The 25084-nt window shown below is 35.6% G+C and overlaps 2 protein-coding genes across 2 annotated transcripts in view; one reads left to right on the top strand and one right to left on the bottom strand.

Moving 5' to 3' along the window:
• Nucleotides 1–5701, bottom strand: part of LOC123313138 (zinc finger protein 780B-like) — a 73573-nt gene extending 67872 nt beyond the window's left edge. Inside the window, exon 1 of the mRNA XM_044897872.1 lies at nt 5554–5701. Coding sequence (XP_044753807.1) covers nt 5554–5569 — 16 coding nt within the window. The 5' untranslated portion in view covers nt 5570–5701. The remainder of the gene's footprint in view (nt 1–5553) is intronic.
• Nucleotides 5702–5837: 136 nt separating this feature from the next.
• Nucleotides 5838–25084, top strand: part of LOC123313137 (protein tiptop) — a 167958-nt gene continuing 148711 nt past the window's right edge. Inside the window, exon 1 of the mRNA XM_044897867.1 lies at nt 5838–6228. Coding sequence (XP_044753802.1) covers nt 6189–6228 — 40 coding nt within the window. The 5' untranslated portion in view covers nt 5838–6188. The remainder of the gene's footprint in view (nt 6229–25084) is intronic.

Raw genomic sequence — 25084 nt, 5'->3', positions numbered from 1 at the left:
AATGACTTGGGCCAGGACAATAAATAGCAAAATATAGACATTTTATTCAAACAGGTTTGTTCTCTTTTTGAATAATCTCTGAAGAGATCGTACCACTAAATCTATGATTATTTGCGTTGCCTAATTAAAATGGAATGATTTGTACACATTATGAACCTGTTTTGATTCAACAACCAATGATTATGGTTTGATTTTAAGACAATAGTTTCTCATTATAAATCATAATATTAGATGATCTATTCCAATTATATCCGTCTTTATTCTTAAATGATCGGATTGCCTATCACAAACTCGTTTTCGAAGGACATCTGAGCAATAAAATCAATTTTATGGTTCATCTCGACATCCGTGCATGCAATTTTGAAATCGACAGTCTGACTGTATAGAACACTTCGGCGGTTTTGATAGACTTTTCGCTATCTTACTCCCCCTCAGATCTATACAGGGTGTTTTCAAAGGTGAGGATATTTTTTTAAAGAAGATTGAAGTAATTTCATCAAAAATTGTCTATAAAAAATATGCAAGATGGCTGAGCTAAAATCCCTAGAATTTCGACCAAATTTCATTGAATTTCAAGTACGGGACTGTGAAAGGTCTCTCCGGCATCGGAAAAATGAAACAAGACATAAACATATGGCTGGACAATGAATGGTTCGGTACATCCGAGTCTATCGGATTAGTTGTACCAGGTCACTTGAAAAAATTGTTATATCCTGCGATTTCGAGTTATAAAAGTGTAGAAAATTAAAACGGATTATACGATTTTCACAAAATGACTTTTTAAACCTAGACACACCTATATCGTTGTCACAATAGCATCTTCACTCACCAGAAGATGCTATTGTAAACACGTGTCGTGGTTTAAAAACTCATTTTGTGAAAATCGTATAATCCGTTTTAATTCAATTATGGATTTTCTTCAAGTATTGGCTACATCAATTCAAGAAAAGTGTAGAAAATTGAAACAAATTATTGAAAGTGCTTATGTTGACTAAGTGCTATTATTTTTGCCCTATTTCATCGCATTTTTACGACGATTATTGCAGGGTTCAAACAAATAGAAGATTGTGAAAAAAAATGTAAATAATTTACACGAATATTTTTGGTGAAATTTTGAACTGATACTTATTCTATTTTTTAGACTTTGTCCTAAGTATTTTTCAGTTGGTATCGAAATGAGCCATTTCATAAAATCAGTTAAGTTACTGAATAATGAGAAAAATTCGGCAATCCTTTTCCATTTTCATTCCTTCGTAAAAATCGAACTGGCCAATATCCTAAACGAAACAATATGGTTCAATGTTATGAAATGTTATGAAATAAATAAGTTTTTCAGATTACTTTGCGATAATTCAGAGTAAAGGTGATCTAGGGTCGTATAAGGATCTATTTCAGCAAATAATTTTCAATTTTGTTCAACTTTGTCATTTTGAAGGTTTTGTATAGGTGATTTTTGGTGAAAAGCTTTAATTTGACCTACCTACTGTTAAAAAAGGCCCTACACTTAGTATATATTGTACTCCTGGTTACAGATCATTCAATCTGACCCATTTTAAACTTGAAAGTACACTTATGTTATATTATTTCACGTTAACATAAAACCCAAATGCAGAGTGAGTGAAAAGGAACCCACAAAATTCATATATCTTCAGTATTAAGTATTTTGTTGGGAGATTGCTCATATTTATTCGTAATTAAGCAATTTTTCATTTATAATTGAGCAGTTTGTCAGGCATCCTCTACTAGGAGTGGAGGATAGTAGAGTTTTTTAAATCGCAACCCTACCTGGATGATATAATCATTAATGTCCTTTTTTAACAACTCATCTTTTGAAATAAGGAGGAAATTGTTAAACTTATTGAATTCAAATTCTTAAATTTTTTTATATATTTTGAAAGATGCACTCTAGGATGTGGAGGATGTGCATGACAAACTCTTCAATTGTACATAAACAGTCTAGTAACTTCGAATAGAAACCTAGTATCGAGTATTTTTTTTACAAAATAGAAAACACCGAGCATATGAATTTTGTACCTATCTGACTTTTTACTAACTCTGTATTAGATAATGCGTTGATAAATTATCAGAAATCTCAACAGTCTTCATTCTATGCATTGTAGATGAGGATAACAGTGCGAACATAGATGTAGATGACAATCTAGATGTAGATCTAGATGTACCTTGGATGTGGTAATTTTGTCTGCATCCTCCCATATATGAGGTTAATTTTACGTGAGTATCTAATGTATGAGTGGTTAGGTTAGGGAGGTGGAGATTAATAGTGTTAATACTCGATGGATAGATAGTAGATGGCTATGCAAGAGCGGCCCAATAAGTTTTTTATTTTGGCTTCATAATGCACTTTATATTTCAACTGAATATCGTAGACAAGCAATTTGACGTCTTTTCAGAGAAACTTTTTATTCAATTATTTCTACAATATAAACCTTCAGCCACATCTTGATTCTAATCCTTTAAATTTGACCAAATAATAGTGCATATCTGCGTGGCAAAATTAAGGATCAGGGTAACGACCCGCAATTGCCAAAATCCAAAAATTTTAGATCATTTCCATCATCAAGTACGTAACTGAGTAGTTGCAGATTTATGATATACGTCCTTTATGGCGATCAATGTCCTGCATATACGACGATGAAAAATTGTTTTACAAGCTCGACTATAAGGTACAGTTTTTTGTCTTTGGTACATAAATAACTATTTCTTATGTAGGCCCCAGAAAGAACTTTAACTCAATTACATTTGATGTTTTATGAAATTAAAGTGACTGAATCGAATTTAAAATGACCATTTCTGAAATTGATTGACCAATCTGAAAGGCAATTGACTGATATAAACTCGACTAATCTGAATTTCAATCGATCATTTTTGAATTCAACTGGAATTGGAGAAAAAGAATAAGAAGATATAAAATCACATTATATTCGACCCCATTTCAGTAAGTTCATAATCTATTTTCACGATCTAAAAAAGACTGTACATTGCCGCAAAAGAAAGAAAGTAAAATAGTAGAGTAATTTCGGGTAATATGGCACACCATAAGCCTTTTTGGAAATAAAATACGAAATGTATAAGATCGAACAGTTTTTATTCGATATATCTCTTCTTTCTTCTTTGAACTTAAAAGTAACCAACAATGATAAATTGGAGCTAAATAACATCTAAACATAACTCAAACAATCCTTCTTGTCAAAATTAAATATTCGTTAGAATTTAAACATGGTAGGTCAATATGGTCCAGGCCATGGTAAGGTGGGTTGTCTTCCTAATTTCGCAGAATTCGCTGGTCGGCTGGTAGATCTTCTTTAGGTGCCAAACGTTTCAAAGTTGTTCGGGGTACATTGTACATTTAGTAGCTTCGTGCCTTTCAATGAACCCATTTTCTTCTTTTCGCTTTTTTTATGGACTCCCGCCACCAAGTTTGTTGTTTCCTTTCTGCAACGGGTTTTCGGGAAGCCATTGCCTTGAGAGGAAAAATATAACCCTTTAGAAAGACGAGATAACGGTTGGACAATATAGCCTGGTAGTCCAAATAAGCTTCTTCCTAAAGAACGAATCAATTATTTGTCATTTGAAATACAAAGTGTTTTTTTTGCCCTGAACGCTTTAAATGAATATTAATGAGTCCGGCCCTGGAATAATGAAATAATTGATATCTTTCTGACTTGACCTTAGCATGTGTCAATAACCTCCCAAGTTTCAATAATATCCGTCAATAAGTTTGGATTTTATGATGGTCTAAGTATTTCTATGAAGTTGGAAAATCACCCTGTAGCTTTCTAGGGAAATCCAGAAATTAATTTTTTATAGTCAATCTGTAACCAGCTAGTCTAACTCTACCTCTGGTAAGAGTATGTACAGTTACTCCCCGGACACCCTGTATAAAGAAATTATGCATAACGAGAGAGAATAAGTTGAACTTACCTAAAAATGAAGATCTCTTTCGATAATTTTCGATTTCCGCACAGACTTCACACATGCGCACTCAGTGCGGCACGGGGATCACCTGACACGGTCAAATGAAGAGCTTAGACGATATGGAGGTTACGTACCTCATACTAGAGTTGGTCAGTTTCGGAAAAATCGGTTCAGGCCATATTACCCGAAACTACTCTATATATTTGTGAACATCTAACAACTAAATATCTTAAACAACGGACTTATATTTGTGCAAGTAACTTTGCAGGAATTGGTACAATGACGCATAACCTCAACTCCTTCAATAAGTTACCTACCCTTAAAAATAACAACGTTTTAATGCAACTGGTAACATATTGCAACAAAATTGCAATTGATTACGCGAATTTACCTCAAACTTCTGCAACAAATATGGCACCAAACCATATCATACATTGACGTCCGGTTCAAGGAACTGTATAAAGTCTAATATTAGCCTAGTTGCTCAATCAAAAAGGTATATAAAATAAAGAGCTACTACCTACAAATTACAAATGGCTGTCACTATTTATGAACTATGGGGTTCATTTCCGGTGGAAGTGGATGTGCCGCCATCTTTGAAAGTCACGAAGCTTCCAAAAGGTAGGCACAGTGAACTTCTTTTAGAGTTCAATGGGTAGGCACAACCACAGAAAAGGAAAGTACATGCTTCCTATAGCGATACTCTCGAAAAAAAGGCGTTGCAGAAAAAACGAAAAAAACCACTAGAAAAGTTCAGAAGCCAAAGAAATAGATTGATAAAAAACATAAAAGAAGATTGACTGAGCGAGCAACGAGCGTGTACAGAACGTGTATAGCTACTCATGGCACTTGGAACCGTAGTGATATCCGGAAGCAGAATCAGAGGGCACTGACAACTCTGTACTGCAAAATAGATTTGTCGATACTAGCCAGAACTTATGGGGCCTGTTCCGATATTGCTGTTAGTACTGGCCCGCAATCGAATAACAATAGAACTCGAACGACTGGGCCAATAGGCATCGTTTCTGAAATACTGACAGTACTATTCAGGAATATCGGAACAGACGGATGGTCCTGCTTGGACTCAGGGCGAGGAAAGCTTTGGTCACAGAGCAAGAGATTTTGCTCTTCTTCTTGGTGATGTCAGAAAGAATAGCAAGTGCATAATCATTTCAATGAGAGACCTCTGGATGTCACAACTACACTCAACCACACATTTTATTGCAACCATTGAAAGGTGATCTTATTCTGGACGAAGAATTTATGTAAATCATTAAAAATGCTTCTTTAAAACTCTAAATTTTCTTGAGTAGCAAGTGTTTTCAAATATTCTAAACAACAGAGAAACTTTCCCGAAATTTTGAATAGGAGGTATATCGATTGCTGATGGTGCAGGGACGTTTAAATCTTGACCCCAATCTGGATTCCAACCGAAAAACGAGGAATCTCCTCCAACGAAAATGAAAGTTGAATAAAAACGAGAGAGGAAACCTGAACCTCTTTATCACCATCTCATCCACCTGGCTCCTAGTAACTAGGAGATAATACACTCATTGTAGGCGACATACGTCATAAAAATTTCAGTAGACAACAGGTGAATCAGGAGCAATAACTTACCAGTCCCAAAGCACATCTCCCCGTAAAACGCAAGGCTACAGCGAGAGGCTGCTATCGTAAAGAAGGCGTGCCATAGTCAAGCCCAGCCCACCTGTCAAACTGACCGTGACAGTTGCGCGCCAGCACTATCGCAGCCTCCCGAGATCTCTTCTTGCTAGTGACGAGAGATGACATCCTGAATCGAGTCGGGAAAAACAGAGTGAGAGCAACACCGACGTCTTTCACAAACGCCGGCGCTTCGAAACGCGGACTGACGAAAATGTTGAAGCGGTGGACGCGTTTGTAGTATAGCCCGCGACAGTGGTGGGGATAGAGCTTCTCTCGCGCTGTCAGTCACTCAGTCAACGCTGAGCTTTCGCTAGAGGAGGTTGATGCTGTAATGCTCCTTCATCGTGTTACCACCTTAGTGCCGAGTGCTTTGACATTTGATTAACAACAGCGAATCGACACCTCAAGTGACTTGATCTCAGATGTATACGAAATCCGAAACATCTACTCTGTTGTGCATGTTGTGTCCTTGTGTTATGATTGATTACATGAAGTGATTTCTCTGTTATAAACTGGTTGGAGCTGCGAATTTTGGCACCATTTTGCGACAATTGAGAAGATTGGAGGATTCAGCTCCAATTGGCAGGATGCCCAGAAGAAAACAGGATTGTCCCAAAAGGATGAAATGTAAGTGATGCGTTTTCCGTTGTTTTATGCGCAAAAGCGGCCTCGAAACAACGTGGAGACCATGTGCTTTCGCAGAAACAGAGGCCTTGCTAGGCTTTCAGTTGCACACTTCTAGCTTGATTAGTTCCCATCAACAAGGAATTTCAATGGAATCGTTGGACACACTCGAAAATACCTATGGCTGCATGAAGACATTGGGTGCCACTGAAGCAATGTATCTGCCTTCTTATCCAAGAAGAAGTACTCAGTATTCTTCATTCTGAAGCGTTTCTCAGAAGGTTTGCAAGTGATGGTGATGAGCAATATTCATATTGGATTTTTCGATATCAACAGGTCGAAAGTGTTTCTGAATAAAGTTCAAAATGATGAGGTCTATCTTCACCAGTTGCAAAAAGTCTATCGGTTGGTTTCTCAAGAGACTATAATATTTGCTTTCGAAAATGAAGGTCCAAATGAGTTGACCATAAGCCAAATGCGTAGAACTTATAGATTTGATAATATGCTGAAGCTGCAGCAGAAGGCAATATGTGAATCAGTAAGGCTTTTTCTACGTTGAAGACGGTTGGTCATCTTAAATCTTCGTCTACTCATATGAGTTTCTGCTTATTAAGATACCGAGGATTAGATCATAAACCCTGGCAGATCAGGTTGAGAGACTCTTCCAGGCATTCGATTGAAAGCTGCTCTCGTTAGAATACCAAGAGCCCATCAGAATAGAAGTAGCACTTAAAGGTTTCGATCATGCCTTTGAATGACTCCTGACAGAACCAGTCGCATCGGTTATGATGTTATTCGCTGATATTGAAAACATCACCAACGTAGTGGAAAAATGTCCTGGCATTACTCATGTACAAATTCCCGAAATAGTTCTTTCACTTGTCAGATTAATGGCTGTAGTTTCTATATTTATGGCTCATAAAATCTTAATTGTTTGTAAGTGAGATTTGTCCAAGTTATGTTTGTCTGCTGGCTATTTCCGTCATGCAGTCTTCGAATATCCCATACTCACGGTTGACGAACGAAGATCCTGTCGTTACATCAACGTAAATAGGCGTAATTTATTGAGTTTTAAATTTGGAATACACCCGATTCATCTTGTTTGGATCGTTTTTGGGCTATGCTTCGTTTCTGAAAATGTTGACTGCTGTTTCAAGCGGTTAATTGGTGTGATGACCGAACGATCAATCAATCGGGGAGCTCCTGCCTAATGGCTCTGGAGAGGAGTCAGTGCATGAGCTAGGAAGGGATAGCTGTCATAGAATAGACGAAAGTGTAAGCGATCTTGGAGCAGACATGAGTTAAGCAGTCAAGGTTAGATCGCTTCGTTTCAAACGAGATTTTGTCCACATTCACGATCTGCCTTTACAGAATCAGTTTTTGTGGTAATCTTTGGCTTTTGCTAATGCAAGACAAAAAATATGAAGTACCAAGTACGCTACCCCTTATCACACGTCATATAACTTATTTCGATGAGAAGAGCTAGCCATTCATTGAAGGCTTCAAATGGGGAATATGGCATGACTGACAATTCATTCAGAATGTGGTCGTGTATGTGTTCTTCACACTTATACTATATAGAATGTAAATCCATAGTTTCTGGAAGTTGAAAGATTGCTCTGAATTACCACTTTCAGCAAAAAATGCAGTTATTGAATTTAAACAAACGTGCCACAATAACGTCTTCACATTTTCAAAGATACCTGTTCATAGATTGAAGTTTGACTGCCTAGGCCTATGAGCATGACTTTCTCATTGTAGAAGTGAATACTGACAGGTCAGAGGGGTTTCAGGAAAATTGATTGTATGACTAGGTGTGAAGGGTGTTGAATTTAAGCACCTGAAAGGTGCAGGAAATAATATGGTTTTCATCTGAATGATCTGAAGACTTAGTGATGACTTGAGATAGATAAATAAGCATTCAATACATAACTTACTGAAGTAAGTAGCATCACCTTTTTTCATAATCTCCTGATGATTTTGGTGATCAGTTTTGTCGTTGGAAATCCTTCCAGTATTGAAACTAATAATGTTCTGAACTTTCGGACATGGAGGGTCTTTCGACCAAGTCTTGTTTTCCAAGTGATGATTCTTCAGGTATCAGGTGTTGGAAAAACGCTTCATATTAAGAATTATCCCTTATAGATATAACAATTAATTTAATTTCAAGAAATGCGAAATGAAGACAATGATAGGCTTCTGAAAGAGCAATGAAATATGCCTTGCCTATCATATTCGGGCATTTGACAGTTATGAATCGATATCCATCGAGAGCTAAGCAGGGTTCATCTGCCATTATGACAGAATATTAAACGTTCAAAATTGATGGTTACCTTCTAAAAAAATTGGTTTACGACTGAATATTCAAATAATTGCGATAAGTCCTTGAAATTCGTTTTGTCCTTTTGACTTTTCTAGTATATACCTTGATTTAATTAATTAACAAGCAAGTATTCTTCTCTACCACTATTACTATTTCAGCTGTTTTGAGACAAAGAAAATATTGATTTGGAAGACAAGCCTTCTTCATACATAATACTTCGATTTCTGTAACACTTGTTCTGAATCTTTCATATTCGTACCTTCCTTGCTGGTTTCTTATGTGCTCGACGTCTTTTGAATTTTTTTAATTCTCCTTTTTTTAGTTATCATTGTTTTATATTCAACTCAATTCATTCTTCAAATATTGATTTTGAGCATGCCCTTCCCAAGAATTATATTGGCATTCGTATTTTTCTCAATGTTTATCTAAGCTTCATCGCTTTTTTATATTATACATTAGGAAATGAGAGGAATAGCTCTTAATTCATGCATTTTTTCCATTCTCTGAAACGTATATTAATGTCATTATTTCGAAACACTTGATGGCTTCAAATTCGGATTTGAATGTGAATGGAGTTTTTTTTTAAACTGTGTTATAATTATTCAACAAAAACGTCGTCTTCTGAGAACAAAGAGAAGTATTTCCTGGAACCAATCCTTCGTCAGGTCGAGAGGTATAGATATTTCTGAATAAAATGGAGGTATTCCGTATATTAATATGTAAATTCGTCACTTTCATCAGTGCTATTAGTTATTCAGTCTCGAGCTATAAATAACTCAGCTACGGGAAATTAGCTGCGACAAGTTTCATTTGGAATTTTATCCGCCAATGAAATATGGGACTTAATTCAGCCAAGTTGACCTCTTGCAGCCGGTGCCATCGATATATTTTTTCTTGGGAAAGTATCAATCAAACATCTTACGAAATTCTAGAAGAAAGTTGACGAAATGGTATCTTAAGAAGGCCACGTGTAATTCAATATTATTAATTCTATATGTTTATAAAATAAGTCCACATTTCCATCCATTTATGTTTATTGTTTTGTGGTGCTCGAACTATTTGTTATATAAAATGTTTGAAATTCTTCTCGAGACATAGGTACTCAAGATGAAAATAAATTACCTTCATCTCAATCAAAATTATTAAGATTATATTCGTTCATACAGAAAACTCAATTTCAGTTAGGTTTGTTTTTTTCTTCTAAAGTTAATACAGTTGTTGTTCTACACATGCTAATGATTGTCAAAAATGAAGAATGAGGATATTAGAATTTTTTATATATTATAATGAATATGTATTTATGTATTTGAGAAAATTTCCAAATCTCTCCTCTGGAAATTTTGATATGCTTCATAGCTGTTTTAAGAACTGTGAAAACAAAACACCCATTATATCATCAAATCGCTGCTTTCAAGCAACGTTACAAACTCGTGACAATGAGAATATATAACGTTATAATTCATTTTTCAACATAAATTGTACCTCTGACAGAGAAATCTTGTGTTTCTTGTGTTAAGGTGGGAGATCCCAACGTGATATTAAGAGATTGTGTCATCTGATACTACCTCTGAAGCAGTAAAAGACGAGACCACTTCCATATCCTGAAAACGAGTCTCAAATGAGCACATATCCAACATTGGATATGCCAAGATTGATGTTTCATTGTAATAGTTATATTTAAATGTGGAGAGACATAAAATTTGGATTATAAATAGCCTCTTGGCGTTGGCAATACGAAAAGGGCAATAAATCAATCCTGTATTTCCTAAATACACTCTCACACACACACACACACACGGACGCATTGAAAATGTGGCATATTATTTATACACACCGACCCTAATCTTATCTGGCCAACTATAAAAATATGTGGTTGCGTGCTTATGTTAGTTGTTAGAATGCTGAAGGTGAAATTGAATAGACTAACTGAATTTTCACTTCATTCACAAAGGAATGAACTAGTTGGAGGTTTGTTGTTGATAAGAATATTACTAGATAGAAACGTTTACACCCTTATAAATTGTACGTCGAACTTAACTTAACATTTTATTGGGTCTACTGCAAGTTCAATTAGTTTTTATGAATTTTGTGTTGTCGTACCTATATTTTTACATTTTTATCACTTTACAACGGCTGATATAACGCATCTCGAGTTTAGAAGGTTGATGTTGTTCTGTTGAGTGTTCTATATTTAAATTTGGTGCTTAGCTTGAACCACCACATTATTTGCAAGTAATCTTATCAATCACATGAACCCAATAACTCAATTTTCATTATGAAATGTGCACTTCTCGAAAAATTGGAGATAACAAAAAAAGTAATGAAGGTAGATGGCATAACGTTCAAGCACTTAATGCAGGGTGTAAATGAACTGTTGCAAAAAATTTAAGGGTTGATTCCTTATCAACAAATAGTGCACCTTAAAAATGGTGCCTGGAAAAGCAATTTTTAAGTTTTCTGTTAGAAACTGAAGAACTGATAGGAATGAGATTAATCACACATTATATGAGAGTGGAAAGGTATTCAAACGAAAATAAATCTTGAAAAAAATTTCAAGGACTGTCTCAACTAGCTTAAGGAGTAAGTAAAATAATCTTAAACTAGTATAACATGAACATAATTCGTTTGGACCATTTTCTCCAGCAGAAATAATGTATTTGGCCGATTCCGAAAAACTGTGTATTTTATTTTTCACGAACACACTGCCCCAGCTCGAAGTCAAGCCGCGACATTCATACAACTATTAGGGAAAGTCTTGGAGAAAGGAACGGCAGTAGTAAGGCAGTAAACCACGTTGTTTGGGTCGATATCTGAACGCTGCTGTGCGTGTGTAACAACTCATTCATCGTTCCACCATTCATACTACACTCTGGGCCTCGTCTCCCACTATGAAATCGTTTGAGGTGCATGTTGGGCCACCAAATTAGATATTTCAATGTTCGCAAGGTCGTCCGACAGCCGTTAGAAAAGTTCTCTGCTTGTTTTCGGTCAATTTCGCCCGAAGGAACACATAAAAAGTCGCCGAATAATATTTGGCTTCCGGAGGATACAAACTAGACGATATGTGAACAGATTACGTCTTAAATTTATCCTTATTTCATCACCTTGAACTTCTCTTCGCATCTGACAGAATAGACTATGTTTCATATTATTTTTCGTGAAATACCTACTATTTCATCTCAACTAATTTATGTCATCGAATTTTTCTTGGGAGACATCATAACGAAGTTGTAGAATAGCCGCCGAAAAAAGGAAATTTGTTAATTATTATTACCACATATATCTAATGAAAAGTTGTGATTTTTTTCCTGAAAAACAAATCTTTCGCATCTGTAAATTCGAAATAAAATTTACATCTAATGTGAGATGAACATGAAGAATAATAACATTGGTAACACAGAAAATTTCATATTGAAGATTTAATGCGAAAAAGATATTTCATGTCTCGTAGAAAATTCATCAGAAAAAATGTTTTTCTCATATAGACAGACTCATGGGACGGTGTAAAAAAACATGAGCATGAGTCAAGTACTGCATTAACGAATACAATTAATTGATTTCGAATCGATTTTGACGTTTAGATTCTTGCATACCTATTAATTCACTTGGGCAATATATAAAGATGCATCTCGAAATGAATTTAAGAATTATGGAACAATATCTGGATGAAATTCCTGAAATAAGAATTTAATTTTTAATTACATATTTCCAAATTCTATTTGTATTGGACTCTCTGTAAGATGTTACTCGATGAGCAACAATGCGGTAATGTATTTATGGTAGTAGGAAACACGAAAACGAAATCGCGAATAGTTAAACAATAACAGTCTTGTATTACACCCGTAGGAAAATATCCCCGGATTTGATATAATTATACCGATTCCTCCGCCATTTTGCAACCTAATTCGAGGGTTAGTTTAGAAATTCTAGTTTACTCGAGTTTAGTTCATAATGTTTGTATAGAATATAAAATAAATCAATGGATAAATCATGCAAACATATTCACTCATATAAAGATATACCAAAAAATCATCCCCAAATAAACCCTATACTGAATTCCCTTCTTTCTTACATCAAATCAGACGAAAATCTGATATCGTTTGGTATATCATGAAATGGAAAAAAAATTGAACATTCAATCTATCAATGCTATCGAAAGTTATATAGTTCACAAACGCGGAAGGCATTCTCAAAAAATTGTCGATGCAAGAATGAACATTGCTGTTTTTTCAGCTACCTCCGAAATAACTACGAATCTATGCAGATATTATCTTTTCCTTTCACAAAACAAGAATTCTTAGGATCATTAGTCCTGTCATAAAATATCGCCAGCACTATTAAGCTGCCACCCAGCCATCCATGAATATCTATGTACTGAATGAATTTATTTATAAATTACAATCAATTTGCTGTTTTAAATTGTAAGTATCTCTGTAACACCTCATTGTAGCTCAATTCCCATAAATAACTCCCTCAAGGTTCTACTCAGTCTTGATGACTCACTCTAACTCGAAATATAAACGGAATATGGTGTTGCTTGTTGTTGAGTTGTATATATGGCAGTACATGTCATCAGTCCTGACGAAATTACGAATGTGAAAAACTAATTCTATTTATGCGTATGGTGAAATGTGTGTGAGGATTTCTGTGACAAAAATACGTAATTCGTGGATGGATTTCATAAAGTGAGTTAGCAAACTGATTTGCATTGATTTGAAAGGTTTGATCGATATCTCTCATAACATGGTCCAATTTGTAGCAACCACTTTAGGAGATTTCAGGCATTCTAAAGCGTTTTGGAAGGGTATCATTCAACCTGTTCAAATCCGACAATTTACTACGCTCTAATTTGAAATTGGCATAAAACAGTGACTACAGATAAGTTGAACTTTCAAAAATGCCCATTGAATCGTAAATTTACGCCAGAAATGCTTCCTCATAAAACTCTCAATGTTTCTCAAAGTATGCCAAGTGGTACCGCAATGTTGAAACTATGATATATTGTCAGTAATATCTTTTATTTCTGCCAAGAAAGCTAGCTGATAATATACAATAATATTCAGTTGGTAAAGATCAGTTTTACTTTCTGATGAAATAACAATAAAAAAATATTCGCCTGAATCATGACGTTATTGATCAATTCATTAAAACAGTCTTCATTGGTTATATCGTCATTTTCCCATTTTCCTGATATTCTAATATGAATCTTCTATAGCACTCCCTGTCCACTCCTATAAACCGCTAATTGTTTGAAGGTAACTATGAGGAGTCTTCGTGTTATTGGTATTATCCATCTTTCGCTGATTTATGTGATAATTGGAAGTATTTGTGATTTATTTATGAAGTTTGAAAAGTTAAGTCATATGAGTGGATAACTAGTCTTGTTAAAATTGCTGTGAACCCACCTTCGCTGTAACCTTTGCTTAAATAATTAAACACAATGCACCATCAAGTCACCATTCCCTCTACTCAGGTGTTTATGTATTCGATTTGTCGAAGGGAATTTATGTGGCCTCTGACCCCGAATATCATATCAATATAACTGGCGTACACGACATTTAATGAGACTTGACACAACTTTGACAACGCCAAAATAAAGGTTTATAAAAGTTGGGTCTTTACTATTTTCCGTTCCGGGGTTAAACCTCTTTTGTGGCAAATGACTATAATAATACCGTCACAGAAGCTTTGTCCAGGCAGGAGAAACTGATTAGATTCCACAGCCTATCCGGATATGAATCGTAGCCCAAAATATAGGGGCGTAGAAAGTTCCACCATTCCACATATCACCTCCGGAACTACAAACGTCCCTTTGATTTATTAAGACGGCAGAAAGAAGACCCAACAAATCCATGCATGTTAATGTGGGGTCGTAAAATGCGTAAGGAGGCCACGAAGTTACTGAGGGTTCCGGACCCTTAAGCGTTATCAGAAAGTCATGAATGAGAGAGCATAGCGCCACTCGGCTGGAGTAGAACTATAATTTCGAGACGTAGAGAACCGAAAGAAGACCATTACTACCTCGCTTGCCTACCTGTTTGTATTGGTTTTTTCCCTGCGACCTCAATAAACACCATTTTATGACTATTTAACACCAGCTTCGGAGCAAGGAGGGTTTTATGGGTTAGAGTGGGTAACCAGACTTTGCGTTCGCTAGAAATAGCATGATTTAATGTGAAGTGTTGACTCCTGCGCTCTACTTCTTTTACCTCCTGCCTGGGATTCTTAATAGTGATCATTTCCTTCCGTATTTGTGACCTAAGCAGCAGGTTACAGGAGAGGAAACAGACAGGTTGTTGAAATCAATTGCCAAACGTAACTTATGTGGGTTCAATAATTTCATCGGAAAAAAATTAATGTAGGTAATTTATGTGATTGAATAAGTATTTGGGTTGAGAAAAATTATATGTCAGTTTTCAATTGATAACCGGTTGATTCGGGTGACTTGGGACAGTCCTGTAACTTGGAAGAATTACCCCCTTGCAGACTTCTTTGTTCCTTACCATTTATGAGTGAAGGGACAAACTTATAAGATTGTGGGTCTTTTGGGTTAGTTTAACAATTAATTCCTGTTGAGTTTGCCGTGACCAGAGCGTTTGAATTGACAGGAAAAATTAATGAATTCAGGAGAGTAAAAGCGCGTTTTTTGGCCTTTATACTTTCTAGTGTCTTGTACATGTGTTTCACTTTGCGCATGTGTAATTTTTTTTTCTGAATAAGTGGGGTATTCTGATATTAGATATGTCATGAAACAAGTTTGTTTACAAATCAAACGTCAACACTCTCATCTCATTCATTTATTTTGTTGTTTCATAGGGTGACTTGGGACAATGCCGAATATGTAGTTACAAGCGGCGCATTGGCAGCAGGAAAGATGCCGATTTTTCGCAGGATATCATTATTTACGTTATTTGCACAAAGACATCACAAAAGAACGAAAGAAATCAAAGTTCCCTTGTTTTGTTTAGTTTTTTTACATTTGAGTTACAATTTATTTACTTTCGCTGTAATAGGGGTTTATTATTTAATTTCCTTACCGAATTTCAACTACATAATCACAAATTCTAATTTTTCAAAACTATACACCGTTCAAAGTCACCTATTTCATTCGAGAGTTGAGAAATCAATAGATTTTAACTTGAGTCCCAAGCCTCCCAACTCGTTGGGCGACTTGGGACGAGTATATTTAATTTTTTTTTTTAATTTTATCAGAATTTTGAAGCATATTATAGGTAGGTATATCCAACTCAATAGTCTGAGTCATTTAGCATATTTGAACCTCTTTTTCACATGAAACTAGGTCGCGTTTTTAAAATATGACAAGTTGAATTTCAAAATCGTCCCAGTCACCCGAATCTACGGTACTTATGTATTTTTAAAATGTGCGAACTCTGATGATCATTCATTCATCAAAAAAAAATCACAGCATGTCACGGAAGAGATTCACTCACTATCTCAGCGACGCGACTTCTTCCAGGGTGTCGCATTATCCCAAAGCGCCATAACCATATGTCCATTGTCATAGAATTGACTACGTCCATTAGTCACGGTCATTTTTAAGAGGGTTATTCTAAGCGATCGTATTTAATAACACGCCACCGTGTTTTCCGGCCACCAGCCAACCATCAATCAACTGTCACTCCGTCCCAATTGTCTACCATAGAACACGGCCATATCTTCTTCCTTCTCGATGACGCGAACGGCCCATACGTTCCTCCTTATCCTGTACGGAGGTGTGTAAGAACTGCATAGAACTAATTTATCAGTTGTCAGTGACAATGGTCATCACTCTACTTTGCGTGACATTCACAAACAACTGCAGCCCACCACTCTGTGCGCTGCAAATGTTATTTTCACCATTGTTACCTTGCCCGACTCTATAAATATAGGTTACATGAAGTTTACACATCGCCCCATTTCACTCCACATGTCTGTACTATTGTTTCATGCTGAACTGACTTGACTGATGAGCTTGGCGAAGTGACACGCAGATAATGTTCAAGGAACATAGAATCCGCATTATGGCGGGTAAGCGTAGACATGTCGCGAAATTCTTCGGCCAAGACCGAAATACCGGGCGTCTCTACGGCTCAAAGGTTTGCATTCATTTGACTGAATACTGAATAATATACACTGTGTCCGTAAAGTAGGTAACAAAGGCAAAATACGGTAAATTAAAATAAAAAATCCACGTGTTTCAGGATTATTTCTTGAAATGGTCTGTTCAGCTGAAAATGACTTTGTTCCCTACTTTACGGACACAGTGTATATTATGTTGATGGGTGTTTGAGCAATATTCGTAGGACATCAATGATAATACTACGGGAAAATTGAATTTTCGACTGAATTAATGCAGTGGATTGCGTAGTTATTCACCACTTGATTACCTTTAATGATCTATTCTTGATTTGCATATTGATAACTCATAATAGGCTTATTGTTATTATTATGTATGCATATAATCTACGATACAAATGATCAGGTTGCTACAGGACAGTATTATAAAAACTATTTCAGCTAATAGTAACAGATTCCTATCATTAATATGATTAATTGTTTACAGTCGTTCGAAACTTGATGAAGATAAAAATGAGAGATAATGCGTACATACATTTTTGTACAGGTTGTACTATGTAGATTTTAAAGGGTGTTGCGTTGCACTGCGACCTTAAGATCTATATATTGTGCCTCTCATCAGAACTGTTTTTGCCTACAACTTGTTATCCATTTCCAGAGTTCTTATGAACTCCAGTATCTGGGCTTCAAGGAGGTTTTCTGCTCGCCCTTACAAGTTCCTCGTGCATATCATCTTCTGCGTTGGCTAACAATGGCAAGGCATGTTGTCACCAGGAGATCTGTAGTTTTATTCTCCTCCCTACAGAGTCTTCACTCGTCAGTTTCTGCTAAACCCATTCCCATAAGGATTTCTAGAATGTTCCAGTCTTTGGAGATTTCTCCTGAGTAATTATCTTTCTCTTGGACAGCGGCCTAGCTATAGTGAGCATCTAGTGCCAGTTTCTCTAAAAATAACACCAAACGACTTTACAATTGATTATGAATCACAGTCTCTATACCAAACTGTAGAAGAAACAACCTATACTTCTACAGTTTGGTATAGGGTCCAACCGTTTTTCATGTGAAATTTAAAATACTGTGATGATGCGTTCATGTTCATTCACCTTTTTGTTGTCATTCTGCTTGATATTGAAATTCCGAACTACCTGAAAAATTTTGATTCACCATTGAAGATTCCATTCATTAATTCATAATTTTCTTATACATGGTGTTTCAAAACTGAAGGGAAATATAGAAATTAGTGATACCACACGTAATATCATGATTACTATGCTACGAAATACGGTGTGTGTAAGTTTTTCCACAAAAAATGAAAAATTGGTATGATAATAGTGATTTCAAGAAAATTGGGATCAAGGGGTTTTCACAGGTGATAAATCGGAATATGTAACTCATTTCAAAGCATCTCATTGAAGGCGCTAAGATGTAGCCAATGAAATGAACAAACACGTCGTTTTTGTAAAAATAAAATAAATCTGAATTGAAAAAACTGAGATAATTGTTTTTTTTTGTTAGAAAATATATTTCGGTCCAATATCATATTACTTCCGAACTATTTCCGAGATATTTGCGATCAAAATTCTTTTCATTTTGTGCATCTTGAAAGGCTTAGTTGGCCGAGATGGCTTCTGTCAAATAATAGTTTTTAATAACCCCATATTGATCTTCAATTTCGCACCCCGTATCTCATTACAATTCTCAAAAAGTGCTTAGTTTTGAGAAGTCTTTGGAAAATCGATGATTCCTCCACGAGACTTGGAAGCACTTCTATACAGAGTCTTTGACTCGTACAAATATTTTATCAGTAGATTCTTAAGGTCAAAGGAAAAACTTTTTTCTCTTACCATTTTCTTCGAATCGGCTCGGTTTGAAAGCCGTCTGTTGAAAAACCATGAAAAAATTATTTTTAGTTCTAACTCACAAACAGTTTTATCAAATGAAATGAATTTCGTAATACAGTTTTTCATTTATTTGATGAATCCTTTTCGAACACAAGATATCAACCACGTCTTACAGTTTTCTCATTATGAACATTTATAGTACCATAAGAATACCAAAAATTCGAAGAACCTAACTCTTTAAACTAAGTTGGACGCCATCTAATGAATATTTGAACGTTTTGTAAAATGAAAATATTCTTCATATTTTCTCGTATAATGCGCCGTTTTCGAGTAATTTGATGTTTAAAAATAACAAATATCTGTGAAGTTCGAAAAATTGGGTATTCTGACTGAATGCAACTCTTTAAAAAATCCTCAGATGTGTAGTGTCACAGACCAATCTTTATTCGGAAGGTAATTTTGTTTTTCTAGGGGTGACACACTACACAGTTCATTATGAAAACTTAAAATGGCTAGGTATATCTTTTTATCAGGGCGGAAAAAATGGTATAGAAAAAAAGTGTTTCTTTTGACCTCAAGAATCTACTGTTATAATATTTGTTCTTTTTACGAGGCAAAGACTCACCCTGTATAGACAATTCTTGGTGAAATTGCCTATTCTGATGACTTCTACCTTCTGTCACAAGAAGTCTCACCTTTGAAAATACCCTGTATGAGTTATTTCACCTGATCATTCCTCTCAAAATTTGTAAATTTTCAAAGCCTTTTTGTGCAATGTGCTTACAAAGTTGAATATCGAAAGTTTCGATAGAACCTCATACACTAATCTGCTGCAAACCGGAATCCGTTCGCGAATTCCCTGTATATGGAGCGAGCATGATACAAGACAATCACCGAGCGATGATTTCAATTATTCCTTCACCTCATTTCTCTTCGAAAAACGTTGCATCGACGTATCGCAGCGTGGTAACGTTCTTGACGTAGAATCGTGTCGATCGGCCGACAAAAATTCGATACGTTGGCGGATGCAACTGAGCTACTTTCACATTCGCATTATTGCATTTGTGCATTTACTTTATGAATATAGAATTGTGCAGTTATACTAATTGACCCGGTATAACGTACCGTAATCTGTTTTATCGGCAACAATTTTGACTGGACGTACCGTGAATCAAGGCATCGCCGAACGGACGTAAACGGTCTCAAATCGACTCAATTTCGATTTTAACGGCGTTGCTGTAGAGTCGTTATCAATAGCGATTTTTCAGGAGTGTCGGAAATTAGATGGGGTTTAATTAGATGAATGTGGATCATTTATGGACCATTCAGTTCTCAAATGAAGTGGAAATTATGTACAGAAAATTACGTATAACGATTTGTACTAGAAAGTCTACTATCGAATCGACGTAGGACACGTAGATACAGGGTGTAAGTGAGTAAGTCCGACGAACTTGATGGGCGACTCAGCCTGAAAAAATATTGACAGTTGGGTATATAACTCTTGTCCGCAAATACTTGGTTTTCATAGATACATGGTGTTGAAATTTTTCCTTGAAACTAGTTACTAATTGCTCTGCAACAAGTCGAGATATGTGAATCAAATTCGGTGGGTTTTAAGAGGTGGTTATTGCGCATTTTTTGACATGCAATTGGGACAATTTATGTTCAGCATACCTGTAATAATATCAATTTCGCCATACCTACCTTCTTTTCGTATGGGTTTTATGAAAGAAACAATTTTAAAACAAAACGACAACAAATGTTCAACATGACCTATCTCTGACAGGATTCAACAAAGATGTTTTTTTACATAAAAACGACCCCCATACGAAATAAAGCCATTAAAGATTTTTTGTCATAAAATGAAGGAATTCATAAATATTTTCAGTTCGAAACATCTGAAAGGCGTACCATTTTTTCTTTCAAAAAATTAACATCATTACTATTATTCTTTAAAAACATTAATGAATCCTGACATTAAGTCATTGACGTAAAAATACATAAAACCTGTAACAACTCAAATTCAATAATTTCATCCCAATAAAAAAAGAGTAGATTGAAGAACTCATGAATGGACAAATCATCCTCAGCAAGTCTAACAGAAGGTACATGACGAGCTTCTCATTTAAACAGAAATTCAAACGGCAAAGAAAAAATGATAAAAGTTAGGGAAAAACGGAAGCATATTTGTTTGTCTGCTCGAGGTTTGAAAATGATATTGCAATTTCGGAAGATTTCTACCGCTTTTTAGCATATAGCGATCGGTATTGCCCATCAGATTTATTCTCATATTCGCTGCTTCAGATGTGGCAGGGTGTGTGGATGATGTTGAAATAGTTTATATTTAAGGTAGCCCTAAAGAAGGAAGTCTGAGGAGCTAAAAAAATCAGCCCTCTGGCCACATCATGTCCAATTCAGACTGTAGGAAGGTTTTCAACATTGAAGGTAGAACAGTCTACACATTTGAGGGTGTTCTCACCATTCTCGGTTGTCCATGTCCTCGTCTTTGTAGTGCATTTCCTGTTTCCTCAAGTGAAACACAAAGTTGTTGACAGGAATGTCGAAATGGCGTTGAAACGCCCACTGGGCTGAGATCACAGAACGGAAAAACCCTGGTGACCCTAAGGAACACAAATAGCCCTTTCACACCTACCTTCCTCCGCTACATCCACAGTAATGACCCTTAGAAACTCGTCAATCGACTCTTCTCCACCCTGTATCTGAAAACTCTTTACCCTTCAAGAACAGTTAATTTTCCTTCTATGTATTATTCACATACGTTAATCCTCTTCTTCTTGATTTTTAAAATTCTGCCTATTATGTTCAGTGGTCGGATAATCCTCACCCGCTCCCTGCAGATGTCGCTAAATGTCGACGAAGCCAAGGGTACAAGGTGAATAGGATCTTGATGATCACTCAAAGTTGATGTTTCCTTACCCAACTAACTATCAAACCCTTGCGAATATTGAACATTGGTAAGGTGACTACACTAATACTTGGATTCTGGGAAAGCATTCTTTTCAACGAAGATGGAAGTCGTGTTCTCTGGTGGCTCAGTGGGTGAGACCACTTGATCGGTTATCAAGGGGAAATTTTTCGGAATTCAATAATTTGTCTGCATGAAGTTAATTTTCCTTCTGCTATAAAAACTGCAGATTGAAAGAGCTTCACTTCTGACTATGTTGAGCTTTGGTTACGAAACAAAAATTATTGTACCTAAATCAATACGTTGGAGATATACCAGTCAATTCGGATTTTATTTTATACCAGAAAAAACTTTTCTACAGTCCTTATCCTTGAAATGACGAGGCTCTAGTAAAAGACCTTGTTCTTTTATTCTTAAGAATTTTGACACTACGTACTAAGAATCCTGGAAATGGTTAACTGATGTCGATAGTCGATTAAGACTCAATGGACGTTGCTTTCGAAGATGACAAAAATGTGGAGAATTTTATAACTGAAGTAATGCGATATCAAATACCTACAACAAAAATTAACGAAATATAGAAAGCCACCTGTGAACACCATATATTTCAGGAAAACAAAATGACACAACCACTTTCACCATTTCTTCCATTTCTGTTTCTCAGTTAAAAATGAAATTTTAGGAAACAATCTTTCCACTTATTTATTGGTAGCCATTTTGGGTATATCTACTGAGAAATCACGTCATCGTGTGAGGGATATCGACAGTCGATATCGACTTAATTGGGAATTTAATGGCGTTTCAGCCAAGTCGTCACTGATAGCGATTTTTTATTATGAGACTCGGAAATTAGATTATGTTATTATGAGACGAATCTTGATCGATAACGAGCGATTTCCATTAGAAAATCAATTTAGAAAATATCAGTATCACAAAATAATATAAGCTATTTTAGCCAGAGCTTTGACTACTTGCTAGTTTTATTTACTGTTTTTTGCAGTTATTTATCATATATTTCTTTTCTTCCAATTTCAACGACCTCAAAGCTGAATAATGATTAAATATCTCCATTCACTTTCCTATCAGATATTGTTGAGCAATGTTCTTCATTCGGATATTCAACAACAAAAACGACCCAACCTTAGCAACCAAGAGTTCCTGGTGAGCAAGCAGACAAATAAATTCAGCTCGGAATCAACTCGAGGCGCAAGAACCAACAACAAACGATTAAACGCCATCCTCCACTAAGAAACCGAGTGCGCAAATAAAACATGCCGAACAATTTTCATTGAATTTGTCAGATGCAAATTCGCGCAGCAATATTTCTGTAGGGAATAGTATAATTGATTCCGAAATAAATATCACTTAGTATGTAATTAAGTGCCATCGATCATATACCTTTCACAGTCGTATTTGCGGACTGGAATTGCCTATTTACCGATCCGCTCGATGGAATGGCGACTTTGATTCCTTGGCGGAGATAGGTTGCATCTTCCACATTTTTGCATCCGAACTGGTTCCGTTAGACAGAGACGGGCTCAGACGCTTGCTGCATTCACGAACACAGGCATCATTCTCACTCAAACAACCTGAGTCCTCAAATTTGACATAAAATCGCCCACTGAATAATAAAGCAACAATTTGAGAGTCTTTCATGAGCATTTCTGAAGTTAATTTTCTCTGGAATTGACGTTTGAATTTGTATTGTATTTGTGTCGGTGTTGATTATACCTACAGGATGTCCGGTATCTAATTGACCAAACTTCAGAAGGAGATTCTGTACATCCAATACAACAAAACATGTAAAGATTGACTTGAAAACTCATCGAGATATTCGAAAAAGGTTTTTCTGACTAAAATGCTTCAATAATTCGATCTTTTGTTTCATTTGCGCAACGCAAAGTTCAATAGTCCTACCGTGCCAAACATATTTTACGTCACTTGAGGTGCACTGCAGACCATGATATTTATGATCACGAAACTTCAAATTATAAGAGTCAATAATAGTTAGGTAGTTTTTTATTATGCACATTCATAGCACCATTGATGGCTGAATAATATTAACTGGACGACATTTTCTCTGAAAATTGATAAGGATTTATAAAAAACACTTTGAAATTACAAAAGCATAAAATTAAACATCACTTGTGTGACCCTGAGGAAAGATTGCGGTGGTGTGTCAAAGTCAGCTGAAAGGTAACAATTTCGATTATCAATGAGTGCTGATTTATGAAAAAAAAAGTGTTTCTTCACATTTTATGTCTTATTTGACAACCGCTACTGAAGTTTGATAACATAGAGACATATACTCTCTACACTTTTATGAAAGCACTCGGTTGGCTATGTTTAAATTTTAAAGTTTTTGTAACTAGCAACTTCAGAAAGATTGTTAGTTAAGAGGATGACAAAGAATTTTCTTCTATTGATAGACCTGCAACGGCAAATTTGGAATTATATTTTGAAAAATGAACACTTAAAGGTGAAATTCTTTCTGCCTTAGAACTCCATCTACCTATTTTGACTTCCATTAATGCAGGATGATTTTTGTTGAAGAATTCAACATTATTGTAATCATCCAGTAATTCCTTGAGAGATAGGTATCCATTTCCTCTACTACTGCATCAGATGCATTTAATCTCTGGGTTGATTTTTTTGAATTGTACAACTGGAAAATCTTCAACCAAAGAAGATAACCAACATTAACTCTTCTCAAGTAACTGCATATTCAAATAATTCAAAAGTAAACACCTATATTTAAAGACCGATCTCTTGTCCTTTCCATTCAAATACCTAGATTAGGAATGGGCAAGTTTCCTAAAACTCCAAAATCGAATTTGAGATTATTTATGGAAAGCCTTTTCTACTAGTTATCCAACACGTAAATGATTCGCTTCAAAATTTAGACATTTCAGAAATACACCCTTCGAAACTTCGAATATGTGAAAGCTTGTGACGTAGAATGCCTTTATTGAAGTATAGTAATTTTTGTTAATTCGACAACACTGGAACCGATCAAGAAGATATCCACAGATTACAAAAAAATGTTTCTGTAATCTGTGTCTTTACCTTCTTAAAACCGATGACATTTTGTGTTATTGTGTGTTTTTCTTGTCAAATGTGATCATCAAACTTGATATTTATTACGTCTATGGTGATCAGAAAACTTTCATGACCATTACTGACACAAATGGGCGTTGCCGGATTGTAAAAATGACGTAGAATGTTCACAAGAGCACTTCTGAAATCAGAATTTTCGTAATCGAATACAGACAAAATGCAATATGTTAGAATTCGAAAAAAAATATATTTCGAGATATTTGAGTTATAAGGATTTTTATGACATATATTTTGAAAATTAGGAAAATACCCCATCCCTTCAATCAGTTAATATGAACATTCATCACAGATTAATTAATCTTCAGAAGTAATTTCACATTTTGAGAAATACGTAATAAATGAAACCTATAAATATTTTGATAAGCGTATACAGTGTGGAGTGTGTCAAATTTCCATTGCCAACCGAGTGCTTTTATAAAAGTGAATGGAGTATACTGAATATAATAAATATATCTAGTCACATGAGTAGTATTCATATCCTACTAAATGTGGAGTCAGTCAAGCTCACTAGAATTACCCTGTCACATTCTGATTATCGAATCTATCTTGTGACATTTGAATTTTCGAGTTTCTCTT

The sequence above is a fragment of the Coccinella septempunctata genome, chromosome 5, assembly GCF_907165205.1.
Source record: "Coccinella septempunctata chromosome 5, icCocSept1.1, whole genome shotgun sequence".
NCBI lineage: Eukaryota > Metazoa > Arthropoda > Insecta > Coleoptera > Coccinellidae > Coccinella > Coccinella septempunctata.
The sequence above is the reverse complement of the archived record's forward strand: the minus strand, read 5'-3'. Positions and strand labels throughout refer to the sequence as shown.